At 41.3% G+C, this 14,380-nt stretch overlaps 1 protein-coding gene and 1 pseudogene across 1 annotated transcript in view; both read left to right on the forward strand.

The window, feature by feature from the left end:
* Positions 1 to 2,084, forward strand: part of sec13 (SEC13 homolog, nuclear pore and COPII coat complex component) — a 31,471-nt gene extending 29,387 nt beyond the window's left edge. Inside the window, exon 9 of the mRNA XM_078543808.1 lies at positions 752 to 2,084. Coding sequence (XP_078399934.1) covers positions 752 to 862 — 111 coding nt within the window. The 3' untranslated portion in view covers positions 863 to 2,084. The remainder of the gene's footprint in view (positions 1 to 751) is intronic.
* An 11,503-nt stretch (positions 2,085 to 13,587) lies between these two features.
* LOC144681335 (large ribosomal subunit protein eL21 pseudogene) lies at positions 13,588 to 14,153 on the forward strand (annotated as a pseudogene).
* The last annotated feature ends 227 nt before the right edge of the window (positions 14,154 to 14,380 follow it).

Raw genomic sequence — 14,380 nt, forward strand, 5'->3', positions numbered from 1 at the left:
ATTTTTGTGAGATAGGGAGTTTAGGACCGGGGGCATAATCGAAAAACTGGAGCCAGATCTTTCAGGGGTGAAATTAGGAAAAATTTTAAAACAGAAGTATGGAACTCTCTTCTTCAAATGGCAATTGATTGTAGATCAGTTGTTAATTTTAAATCTGAGATTAATATATTTTTGTTATCCTAAGGTATTAAAGGATACAGGGCAAAGGTGGCTTTGTGGAGTTAGATCGCAGATCAGCCATGATCTCATTGAATGGCTGAACAGGCTTGAGGAGCTAACTGACCCACTCTTCTTCCTATGTTCCTAAAACCCAAACAAATCTGGAAATAGAAAGCTTGTACGGGTTATAATGACCATGAGCTCCTGGAGTGTCATATTAACCCAACAGGTTCACTAATGTAATTTAGGGAAGGAAACCTGCCTTTTGGTCGATACGTGATTTTCAGTCCCACACTAACATGGTTGCCTTGAGAAACAACTGAGTGAGGGCTTCAAAGATGGGGAATAAATGTCGATCAAGCCTGAGAATGAATTAAAAAAATTAGTTTCCTACTTTAGCATTCCCCCTCTAATTCTGTATATTGTGGTTCTAAATGATTCTTACAGGAAAGGTAACCTCGCAGCTGTTTTAATGAAGGTGCTTTGTATATGTGTTTTTTATTTTTTAAAAAAGGAGGCTGGTATCTGCTAGAACATGTGTACATTCTAACACAACTTTACCATCACTCTCTTATCCAATTTGTTTTTGCAGGTCAGCTTGTGGAAGGAGTCAGTGGAAGGCCAGTGGGTTTGCATCAGTGACGTGAACAAAGGCCAGGGATCAGTGACGAGCATCACAGAAGGCCAACAAAATGAGCAGTGAATGGCAAAGGAGCAGCACAGGAATGGTGTCCTGAATTGTATATTTGGCAAAATAAAATGGATTCCAAGAAACTGGGAACAAAAGAAATAAGGTGTTTTGTGTCTTGAAGCCCTGTACTGTTTGGGAGAGAAAACTATATTGGTGCAATTTCTGTTGCCAATGCCATGTAAAGACATCCTTTTGTAATTGCTTGTTCAGAGTGCCTTGTAGTGGGAAGTAAGGAGGTGCTGTTTGTCTGGGTTGGTTAATCAAAAGGCACATGCATCAACAAATGTTGTGTTTGAGGTGTTTAAGCCAATGAAGTAGTGTCACAGTCTAAGGCTGTACACTTGACACAAGCCATTAACTTGTCACCATATGATAGCTGACCTCCAGCTGCAGACGGTATAATTGGATCTTAAAAGGAATGTTCTCAGTCAACATGATGGCCAGTGCATCAGAACTACACCACAGAGTTCAAGCAGTGAGCTTGTGCTTGTTTTTTTCCCCTAAGGATTTTCCCTAAATGGTGGACAGGCAAATCGGGGGGAAGGGTTGTCCCTGAATTGCCCCTGCCCACCACCTTTCAGAATAATGTTGGCAGAATCTAGGTTACCTACTGATCAATTCACCCTAAGAAGGGGGAGAAAAGTTGCCCTGCAATAACACTACATTGTGGATTCAAATGCATCATCATTTAAAAAAATACACTTGTTTTCTCCACTAAATGTTCCTAACCCACTAAACCGTTTACCCATACCAGAATCCTTTACTTTGAAAATGCCTCGACAATTTAAAATGCTCCCAAATCTCTTCCAAAATAAAAAGGCTCCAATTTTTTGGAACTAGTGACTGCTGGAATTTCCAGCTTCTTGACTTGGAGGCAAGTCCATGTGGGGAATTGATCCATTCTAGTACTGGCTGGGTTTGTGCTTTGTGTACCCGAGTTTGTACTTGCAACATTTCCATTTCAAAGCCCATTCTCCCCCTACAAACTGATCTGAACACAGTGTTTAAGTCTCTGTAAATGAGCCTTTGGCTGAAATCCATTTTCATCAATATTTTGTTACAAGGAATAATTCAGACTATAAACTAAAGGAGGTGTATAGTGTGGGCTCATTTAAAAACCTCATTACAAAGACTAGAAATTAAGCCATCTGCTTTAAATATTTAGTGCCTGCTTCCTGTGGCTCTCTGACTCACTGGTTTAAATGGAACTGTTTAATAAATTGATATAATATTACTGCTGTATGCGGGGATTTTCTTGACATCCTGTTCTTCAAAATGAGAATCTGCCCTTTAAAGGACTTGATGCCTGAGTCAAGGAACACTCTGTGGAAACTTAAGGCAGATGTTGTCAATAGATAAACAACTATTACCTTGTTTTTAAAGCTCCTTAGACTTTGGCCAGTTGCCCAGATTAATGAAAATAATAAGTGCAAGACAGCTCCACTGTTGGAAGAGGGTAGGGGCAGAAGTGTGGATCGAGAAGTGAGAGGCTACCTAGCATTCTGTTTGGATTTCTGAAACTCAATAGGAGGAAGGGCAGACTGAAGGAGGTACAGAGTTGTGTATTGAGTCATGGAACAGACAGCGCGATGTGGCATGATTTCAAATTCCTTCCACAAATTTCACTTTAGATTTGCACACCATTGTAAGGTAGATACAAATGAGGATGGCCATTTGGCTAATTACAGCTGTCTCATCTAGAAAGACTAGTCTACCACCACACACCACTCCCCACCTTCAGACTGCCCATCACATTATCCAACTGTTAAAATTATTTCAAGGTTTTTGCCTCTAAATCAGAATTGTTACGGCGCAGAAGGAGGCCATTCGGCCCATTGTGTCTGCACCAGCTCTCCAAATGAGCATCATGACTTAGTGCTATTCCCTTGCTTTTTCCGCGTACCCTTGCACATTGCTTCTATTCAAATAATCGTCTGTTGCCCTCTTGAATGCCTTGAATGAACCCGCCTCCACCACATTTCCAGGCAGTGCATTCTAGACTCGAACCACTCATTGTGTGCAAAAAGTTTTTTCTCACATCACATTTGCTTCTTTTGCAAATCACTTTAAATCTGTGCCCTCTCGTTGACGAGTGGGAACAGTTTCTCCCTACCCTATCCAGCCCCCTCATGATTTTGAACCCCTCTAGCAAATAATCTCCTAGCCTCCTCCTCTCCATGGAGAACAGTCCCAGCCTCGCCAACCTACCTTCATAACCCAAGTTTTTCATCCCTGGAACATTCTTGTAAATCTCTTCTGCACTCTCTCCAATGCAATCACATCATTCCTATAGTGTGGTACCCAGAACTGTACACAATACTCCAGCTGAGGTCTAACTAGTGTCTTATATAAGCTCAACATAACCTTCCTGCTCTTGTACTCTTATGTCCCTATTAATAAAGCCCAGGATACTGTATGTTTTATTAACTGCTCTCTCCACCTGTCCTGCCACCTTTAATGATCTATGCGTATATACACCCAAGTCTCTCTGCTCCAGCACACCCTTAAGAATTGTACCCCTTATTTTATGTTGTCTCTCCATGTTCTTCCTACCAAAATGAATCACCTCACTTCTCTGCATTGAACTTTGTCTGTCACCTATCTGCCCACTCCACCAACTTGTCTATGACCTTTTGAAGTTCTACACTGTCCTCCTCACAGTTTACAATGTTTCTGAGTTTTGTATCATCTGCAAACTTTGAAATTGTACCCTGCACATCAGGATCATTAATATACATCAGCAAAAACATGAGTCTTAATACCGACCCCTGGGGAACTCCACTACAAACCTTCCTCCAGCCCAAAAAATATCCATTGACCATTGCCCTCTGTTCCTATTTCTCAGCCAATTTTGTATCCACGTTGCTACTGTTCCTTTTATTCCATGAGCTATAACTTTTCTCACAAACCTGTTGTGTGGCACTGTATCGAATGCCTTTTGAAAGTCCATGTACACCACATCAACCCCCTCTGTTACGTCTTCAAAAAACTTCCAAGTTAATTAAACATGATTTACCCTTTATAAATCCATGCTGGCTCTTCCCAATCAACCCACATTTTTCCATGTGACGATTAATTCAATCCCGAATAATTTTCTCTAGAAGCTTCCTCATCACTGAAGTTAAACTGACTGGTTTATAATTGCTGGGCTTATCCTTACAACCTTTTTTGAACAAGGGTGTAATGCTTGAAATTCTCCAGTCCGCTGAGTCTAGGGAAGACTGAGATATTATGGCCAGTGCCCCTGCATTTTCCACTCTCACTCCCTTCAATATTCTTGGAAGCATCTCATCAGGTCCCAGTGCCTTGTCAACTTTAAGTGCCGACCGTTTATCCAACACTTCCTCCTTATCAATTTTGAACCCTTTTAGCAACAGAGTTTCCTCCTTTGTCACCGTGGCCTTGGTAGCATCTGCTTCCTTGATAAAGACAGATGCAAAGTATTCATTTAACACCTTAGCTATGCCTGCTGCCTCCATGTATAAATCCCCTTTTTGGTCCCTAATTGGCCCTACTCCTCCTTTTACCACCCTCTTACTATTTATGCGCTGAAAGAAGACTTTGGGATTCTCTTATATATCAGCTGCCAGTCTTTTCTCATGATCCCTCTTTGCTCTTGTTTGCTTTTTCACCTCCCCTCTGAACCTTCTGTATCCCACTTGGTTCTCAGTTGTATTTTCTACCTGCCACCTGTCATAAGCACACTTTTTCTTCTATCTTAATTTGTATCTCCTTTTTTCATCCAAGGAGCTCTGGATTTGTTTGTCCTATCTTTCCCTTTTGAGGGGATATACCTTGACTCTGAACAATTTCTTCTTTGAACGTATCCCATTGTTGAGCTACAGATTTTCCTGCCAACCCTTGGTCCCAGTCTATCCAGCCCAGCTCCATTCTTGCCCCATTGATTTCGGCTCCCCCTCAGTTAATTATTCTCACTCTGGATTGCAAATCTTCCCTATGTAGCACCATATCTTCAAGAACTATATTTTATTTTAAAATTTGGAAGGCCATTGCATTATTTAGGACACTTGGGAGCTGACCTGGATTTTTTATAAAAGCTCGTAAATTCATCTTGGACTGAAGCAAGCTTGCCTTTTCCAAAAAATCACATGACATCAGTTAAATGACCAGCATGGCAATCGTGGAGGAGAGTTATTTGAACTGCAATTACTTTAATTGATTGGGGAAAAAAGCTGTTTTAAAGGCAAAGGTCTTAGTAGCTTACTGGAAATCACCTGATGGAAACGAGATTTATGTTTTCAACTCAGTTGGGAATAAACTGAGAAGGGGAAAAGCTGCCCAGCTCATGCTCTCCTTGTCTTGCTTGAAGTACAGTGTGGTTATCAGTATCCAGCTAGGAATCCTCATCTCAGGGGAACCTGTCTGTATTTGGAAACCCAAGAGGTTGAGTTGCGATGGATTGATCTAGCTCTATTTTCCTCCATGCTGAAGCTTCGTTAGTGAGAACCTCCAGATATCTACCAGGTCCAGAGACCAGCCCTCACACGAGGGAGCACCTGATTGACAGCGTCAAAACCCTACAAACTTTTTATAAAGATTTTTTCTTCAACCACCCATCTCTGCAAAGACCCTAATCAAAACAGAAAATGCTGGAAAAACTCAACAGTTCTGGCAGCATCTGTGGAGAGAGAGACTGAGTTAACATTTTGAGTCCATTTGACTCTTCTTCACAGCTAAAGCTTCTCTTTAGCTCTGAAGAAGTCATATGGACTCGAAAGGTTCATTCTGTTTCTCTCTCCACAGATGTTGCTAGACCTGTTGAGGTTTTCCAGTATTTTCTGTTTTTATTTCAGATTTCCAGCATCTGCAGTATTTTGCTTTGATCTGCAGAGACCCTATTTGTTTGTCCTTTGTTTGTGTGTGCGCGTGCCTGCAGGTCTGTATGTGTGTGTGTGTTTTGGGAATTTTAAAACGGGATAGATAGTTTCACTTCCAGATTACAAATTGTGTGTTAACTAGTCGTTGCAACTTGTTTTACAAAAATATGTTTAATTTTATAATAAATCAATCATTGAGTTTATTGAAAGAAGCCTGGTTAAAGTCTCTTATTCTGGGTCTAACAGTAGCAAAGGTAAATAATTGGTCATTTTGGTAAGTGAATTAAACACTTATGCTAATGGTGCGTCCTGTGGAGTAGTGGGGCTAGGTAAACTGCGCACTCCTCCCATTCCACTCGTAACACCCATAAGTCAGTTCCATGTATTGATCATTCCTTGTGTGAAGGGCTTTCTGATATATATTTGAAATTGCCATTCACTGGTTTGAACTTATTCTGGCATGGTATAATTTGAAGTAGTATTGCTGATTTACCTTTTTTTATACAATTTGCAGTTATATACTTCGCAAAACGTCTCTTCAATCTCTCCATTTCAAGGCTAAAAAGCAAAATGTTTTTCTTTACAACTCTTCTATACTGTCTTTGGGCTTTAATGTCCCATGCCTCAGGTGACATGAGAAACATTTTCATGCAGCGAGTGGTCAGGATCTGGAATGCACTGCCTGACAGTGTGATGGAGGCAGGTTCAATCGAGGCATTCAAGAAGGAATTGGATTATTATCTGAAAAAGAAGAATGCGCAGGGCAACAGGGAGAAGGCAGGGGAGTGGCACTAGGTGAACTGCTCATTCAGAGAGCCAATGTAGACACAATGGGCTGAATGGCCACCTTCTGTGCTGTAACCAGTGATTCTGTCTCAGTGACGATTACTGGGTACAGTGTTCGAACTGTAGTCTGGCCCAGAGCATTGTATAGTTTAAGCATGCCTTCCTCTCATCTGTACTGTCTTTTGGCCATTTAGCTTGTCATTCCATTTGTTTTCTTTGATGTTTGCAATGTTTAGAATTTAGCTTGCTAATTCAACAGATGCCAAACCCACCCCTTTCTGAACCTCTCGCACTGCTGCTCATGAAAACTGTTGTCTCAGTAACAGAAATTGTCACGCAATTACAGAAGTGACCTGACCTTAGATACTGGATTTACACCGAATGGCCAGCCTTTTTAGAACCAGGACTTCCTTTGACCTGCCCAGATGTCTGTCCACACTGTGCAGCACTTGTGTAGCTAAATTCAGGTTCAAACCACAGTTCAGAAATGACTTGTCATCAGATAATAATATGCTCAGGAAAGTACCTTTCTAATCTGTTTCTGTGCCCAATGCAGGAACATTGGATTTAGGAGCATGAGTAGGCCATTTGGCCCTTCGAGGCTGCCCTGCCATTTAATAAGATCAGCCCCACTTTCCTATCTGCTCCCCATAACCCTTGACTCCCTTGTCTGTCAAAAATCTATCTAACTTGGCCTTGAATAAATTTCAAGACCCAGCCTCCACTACTTTCCGAGAAAGAAAATTCCACAGACCAATGACCCTCTGAGAGAAAATTAATTCTTTTCATCTCAGTCTTAAAACTCTTATTCTTAAACTCTATCTCCTAGTTTTATTCTCCCTCATGTGAAGGAAACATCCACCTGGTATCCACCCTATCAGGTCCCCTGAAGACCTTATATATTTCATTAAGATCACCTCCCATTCTTCCAAACTCCAAGGGGTATGGACTCAAACTGTTCAACCGTTCTTCATAATTCCTTCATCCCAGGAATGAGTCAAGTGAACCTTCTCCAAACTGCTTCTAAAGCAGTTATATTTTTTTCCAAATGAGGAGATCAAAACTGTACACAGTGTTCCAGATGTGGTCTCACGGAAGCCCTGTACAGCTGCAGTAAAACTTCCCACTTTTATTTTCCATTCTTCTTGTAATAAACACCAACATTCCATTTGCCTTCCTAATCATTTCCTGTACCCTGCATACTAACTATGTGATGCAAGTACCAGGACACCCAGATTCTTCTGTACCACCGAATTCTGCAATCTTTCTCCATTTAAATAATATACTGCTTTTCTATTCTTTCTGCCAAAGTGAAGAAGTTCACATTTCCCATGTAATACTCCATCTGCCAATTTTTTGCCTACTCAATTATCCTATCTATACCCCTTTGCAGAATTTCTGCCTCCTCTTGACAACTTGCTTTCCAGCAAAATTAGCTACCATATATTCGGTCCCTTCATCAGCCATTGATATAAATTGTAAAACGTTGAGGACCCAGCACTGATCCCTGTGGCACTTCACTAGTTATAGCTGTTATGACCAGTCCCTGGGCGACATCCCCAATTTGTTATGCTCCCAAGTGAGGAGGAATGAGCTGGCACCCCTTCTTTATTCAGTTGGTCGCAACAAGGTTAATTTAAAAGGGATCCCCCTCACACACAACCCCCATAGGTACCTTGTCCTTGTCCAAATGTATTTATTTTTTAGATGGAGCTAATTTAACCAGGCTTTCTCGAGTCAAAGACTACGTTTGTTAGTTACTAAAACCCAAGAATAATAAAGCAACACAGATACACGCAGGTCAGAAATGAGAAGTTAAGAGTTCAAATAAAAGTTTAGAAAATATATATGAATCAGTCTTTGGTTTATCCATGAGGCATAGATAGCAGTAGGTTGCAGCCATTAAATTGAGTGATTCCAGTAGAGCTGACTTTGGCAGTTTTATAGTTAGTTTGGAGACACTTGGTTCTGCAGGGTGGCTGGAAGGCTGTCCTATTCCCTTTAGATGTTGGCTTCTGCTGAGCTTTGCCTCCATAAACAGAGAGAGAGAGAGAGAGAGAGATCTTTTGCCTGCAAGCTGCAGGGACTGGTGGGGGGGGGGGGGGAGGGGGTGGGGGGGGGGGTTGGCGGGTGGTTACTAGCTTGTTCTTCAGCTTGCTGTCACACAGTCACACCAGCTTTTTAACCCATTTATTTCCCTGGGTATTGCAGGAGAGGAAATAGTCATGTTGCATTCATATCAGAACTATTTACACACTTTGAGATAGAAATCAACAGGAGATGGATTTTTGGGTGGCTGCTGAGGCTTGCAAATCAGTCTTTTGTTTCCGTAATTACAGGAGTTTAAAGTTTAGTCTTTTGCATCCTTCCTATCTCCCTTTCAAGTGTCTCAGCTTGAAGAAGGCCATGACACCTTTTCAGATGTGACATTCCATGTTCTCTCAGGATGGAAAACAAAAACAGAATTACCTGGAAAAACTCAGCAGGTCTGGCAGCATCGGCGGAGAAGAAATCAGTTAACGTTAACTGATTTCTTCTCCGCCGATGCTGCCAGACCTGCTGAGTTTTTCCAGGTAATTCTGTTTTTGTTTTGGATTTCCAGCATCCGCAGTAGCTTTTAGCTTTTTGTTTTTTTCTCTCAGGATGGGTCTGTCAGTGTAATCCACGTAGGAGTTTTCCAGAAAGTGGTCAGTTTACATTATCAGCCATCTTTTGCTCAGTGTTCTTGCTTGTATTTCTTTAAAAACACACAGGTCTTCCTTAAAAAGTTCTATATGCCTGTAAGTAATTTGTGGCTGTAATCTGCTTTTCATGACAGCACATCAAAGTGGCACTGTCTTTGCTGAAGTGGAAGATTCCCATTGAAGATGTAGAAGTTGTATTTATATATAGCATCTTGGCTGCAGGATGTCCCAAGGTGCTTCACATCCAGTGAAATACTTTCTGAAGTGCTCTTTGGCAGCTGCCAATTTACACATAGATCCCAAAGCAGAAAATGACACGAACAATTGTCTAATATGATTTGGGTCATGAATGAGTGATAAATTTAGGTCGGAATGCTGGGAGAATATCCTGCCATTTGAATAGTTATATGGGATCTTTCACACCCACTTGAACTCCAGGAACTGGTTGACAGGGTTTCAATTTAAATGTCACTGTAAAGGTTTCACCTCTGGTAATGTGTTCAGTAGAGCAAAGTTGATCCCACGTGAATGGACCCTTCACTCATGATCAATTCTACAACTGATAAATGTAGTTATCCAGAAATGGCCCTTGTGGTTATGTTCTACAGCAAGAAGCTACTGGAATGATGCAACATTTTGAGATGTAAATATGGCCCAGGACATTACAACTGTACTTTTATATCTGTTTCTCTTCGAAGCATAGTTAATACATAAATTTCAGATGAAAGGACTTGTAGTCACTAATGATCTTTCCCCCTCTCCCACCATTCCCAACCCAAGCCTTTTAACTATTGGGATTCCAAACAGAAAGAATCATCTCACTAGAATGAATGATCAACTCGAGTTAGAACCCATATATCTTTATACAATCAGCATAACTGAAGAAGGAGCCAGTTGAGAGCCATAAGGATTCCTATAGTTTGTTGTGCTAATACTGTTAGCTACTGAGAAAGGTCAACGGTGAAAATTGGAAGTGCTTCGTCAAGAGGTGCTGTAATTGCCATTTCAGGGATATGATGAACAAAACATTTCAAATGTTGGTAGACCAGGAACTCACTTCAAATTCAAAGCGTGGATAGCAACAAGGAAAATAACCCACTGGGTGCCCTTGTTAGTGAAAAACCCCATGGAAGATATGACATTATCTTCTTCAGGTTGACCCTACATTTCACTTGAATCAAATCCAAGAAAGTTAAAAGGAACTCATGGTCACAAAAGGTTTTACTATTTAAGGCTCTATGTAAAATGGGTAATCCATCATTTTAAAATGACTGTATTCTCCCACTTGCACTGACTGTGGCTATAATTGTATCACCATGGACTGCTTTCTTATTGCTATGAGAATATACCAGTTTTATTTTGCAAGTTTATGAATCTAAATTCAGGACAATCCAGGATGTTTTCATGCCTGAAATTGGCGTTACTGTGTATTTGACTACCAGTACGGGTGGGGGTGGGGACGTAGATCCATTCGAAAGGAATGTTTGTATATTGTGCTGTGCCTGGGGGGGTAAACCAATCTTAAAAGATCAATTTGTAGCAAAGGCTAAGAATGGTAGGGTAGTCATTAAAGGTATGTCATAAAGAAAAGAAGTTGAGAACATGATATTTTACATCTACCTCAGGATATTTTTTTTTTAATGAATTGAGAAGCAACCAAAAGCAAGTATGAATGATTTGCCGCTTGAAGAAAAAAATAACATTATTACTAATGACAACATATAAATAGCTGTATAAACTGATTGCCTTCAGGTTTTCAGACTGCTTGGAAGTTTAATGCATATTACAATAGAAATGGAATCCCTTGAAGCCAGTGACTAATAAGCTGTGCAATTGCCCTGGGTTATTATATACAGCAATATAATTTGACGCAGATAACTAACTGGAATATAACCCTAATCTGTGTTTTATTCAATTAATTCGCTCGTGTGAATGATCATTTTTGCCAACATAATTAACTGTTGAGGCTAAAACAGATTGGCATTTCATGTTGCATGTTGGGAAAAAAAATAACAAAATTAGATAAATAAATCTTGCATAGTCTACCGGAATAACAAAAAAGAAGGTACTAGAAAACTTGAATGAGATGTGATTAAGTGCACTGGCCAGAAAATTAATTAAAATAGACAACAGCCTAAAGAATTCTTGTGCTGGAGAGATAGTTGTAGTTAGTATGAACCTGTCTCTTGACGTAAATTTGTTAACAATGTGATACAAGAGATGTGATGATGTTGAGTGATGGCATTGGGGATATGATGCAGTAAATTAGAATTGCCCTATTTATCTGCAACCCTTAAAAAGGCATCACGCTATAAAGTGTCAGCCTTGGCTCAGTAGTAACACTCTTCCCCTTGAGTCAGAAGGTTGGCATTCCAAGCCCTACTCCAGGATTTGAAGACATATTCTGGGCTGACACTTAGTTGCAGTACTAAGGGAGTACTGCATTGTTGGACATGCTATCTATCTGATTAGACATTGAACTGAAGTCCTGTATGCTTGATCAAGGGGACATAACAGATCCCTCAGCATCAATCAAAGGAGAGAATGAGGAAAAATGCGGAAAATGTTGGAACCCCTCAGCAGGTCAGACAGCTTCTGTGAAGAGTGAAACAAAGTTTGTGTTTCAGGTGAATGACCTTTCATCAGAACTGAGAGATCTCCTGGTGTCCTGAACAATATTTATCTGTCAACTGATACCCCCAAAGCAGAATCATTTATCCCATTTACTGTTGTGGGGCCTTGCTGTGTGGAAACTGACTGCTGCTTTTGTCCTACGTAACAATTATTACTACACTCCAAAAAGTGATCAATTGGCTGTGACGATCTTTGGAAGTGATGTCACCACAAATACAAGATTTCTTTCTTTTTAAAGATTTTACAAAGCTTTGCATCAAGAAGAATGTCACTGTATTGCTTGTGTTTAGTGTGATTCGTTGAATTCCCAAAACAGTGGGTCAAATCTTGCCCAAGCGGGGCATGTCATGCCATATGCCGTTAGACTTTTTCCCTCATGCTGCAGCAGAAAGATTTTGTGCCATCAATGCTGGAAGTATAAACTGATAACAAAGTGGCAAAGGGGCACCTGGGACCTCAACGAACGACAAAACCATTGAGATTTAAGGATTGAATAAGAACCAGGAACGATGAAGAAGGTAGATGAATTAGAGCCAAATCAGGTACAGAAACAGGGAAAGAGGATTACGAACAAGAGAAAAAAAAAAGGAAAAGTTTTCTTTAAGAAAGTGAAACTTTGAGCAGAATTTTTCGCTCAGCGTGCGCCCGACACGCTCGAGCGTAAAATAGCGCGCAATGACGTTGGGTGAGCATCCCGACGCCATCGTGCACTTGGGCGATATTTTGGTCAGCAGCTGCGTGCTAAACTTGGAAGTGCGCCCGTCGACAATTAAGAGGGCTATTAAGCCCATTAACAGCGCAATTAACTAGGATTTTTCACTGCCCATCCAACATTGCAGTTGGCGGGTGGGCGAATCGGCCAGGCAGCTTTTGCATTTTTCAGGAAACCTCATCCAAGGGCGGGATGAGGTTTCCGTCATTAAATTAAAAAATAAAAATCTATGTGCAGAATTCTTATAATGTCTATGCTCAGGTGACAGCTTGTGTTGCGTGACATTTTTTACCGGATTTAAAAATCTTTATTTGATACTTTAGCAGTCTTCAGCTCCCTGAGGCCGCTCTCTGCCTTCAGGGAACTTTCTGTGCGCACTCCCCCGCACCCACGCTGACTTCACCACTCGCCCTCCTCCCGTGCCCCCCCAACCCAGGCAGCACTGATCATATCAGCACGCGCTTCACGATGGCTGGCCATTAATTGGCCTGCCAGTGTGAAATCGCAGTTGGGGGCTGATTGCAGGTGGCGAGCCATTTACTGGCCGCTCCTGGGCCTGCCGACTGCACCCCCTGTTGAACTCAAAATCCTGGTCTTTACGTTTTTAAAATCTTAACAATTTACTGCATGCAGGAAGGAGAAAACGGTTTTAGTTGCTCCCTTTCTGGACCAGAGAGGTTGATTGGCATTGTATTAAAAAATAATCACATTGAAAAGGTACTTACACTGCTCATTACTTTCTGTGACATACAATGGAGCAGCATAAATCAATCAACAAGTTCTGGACTTACAGCATGCCTCTTGCATTAACTTGCTGTGTGCTTTAAAAGGAATATGTTAACAAGCTGTTATTTTTCCAGCAAAATTTGGCCCAATGACTAAACTGTGAGGTGCACCAGTAGATTCTTATTCAAATTGAATGAGATTATAATGAGATTGTTGGGTTTTTGGCTGTATCTCATTATCATCAATGGTGGAACTGGTAGGGAGGAGCTAGAAAGCCCATTGATGTGTGGGAGTACAAAGCTATGGCTGAAATGATTTCAGCTGAAGCAGTGCAATAATGTTTCAAGAGCAGTGCACCATTTCTGCTGAGCTCCGCCATCTTGCAGTAAGGGTTCAAGATGACGAACACCAGGGGTAAGAGGAGGGGGACCCGATATATGTTCGCAAGGCCCTTCCGGAAACATGGGCCTGTTCCTCTTTCTACTTATTTCCGTATCTACAGGAAAGGCGACATTGTTGACACTAAGGGCACAGGCACTGTACAAAAGGGTATGCCCCATAAATGTTACCACAGCAAGACTGGAAGAATTTATAATGTTACACAGCATGCTGTAGGTATAATTATCAACAAACAAGTCAAGGGCAAGATCCTTGCCAAAAGAATCAATGTGCGTATTGAGCACATCAAGCATTCAAAAAGCAGGGACAGCTCTCTGCAGCGTGTGAAAACGAATGAAGAAGCAAAGAGAGCAGCTAAGGAGAAGGGGACCTGGGTTGACCTGAAACGCCAGCCTGCTGAGCCCAGAAAGGCACACTTCATACGAACCAAGGCAAACAAGCCACAGTTGCTAGAACCATCCGTATGAGTTCATGACATAATTTTGATACCAAATTAAATAAATTTACTGTGTCTAAAAAAAAAATCAGTAGCAAGGCCCCCTTTAAGGGAGGATATCTGCCGTCCTTACCTGGTCTGGCCGACATGTGAGTCCAGACCCTCAGCAGCACATCCCAAGAACGAATGAAAAAGAGTATCAGTAGCAAGGCACAGATTCAACTGATGGCATGTTCATATTCTCCACAGACTGAACTCTCAGACCAGCTTCATTGTTAGAAAAAATGGGCAGTAGAGCCGGAGATTGAATCACCC

Source organism: Cetorhinus maximus, chromosome 6, assembly GCF_964194155.1.
Source record: "Cetorhinus maximus chromosome 6, sCetMax3.hap1.1, whole genome shotgun sequence".
Taxonomy (NCBI): domain Eukaryota; kingdom Metazoa; phylum Chordata; class Chondrichthyes; order Lamniformes; family Cetorhinidae; genus Cetorhinus; species Cetorhinus maximus.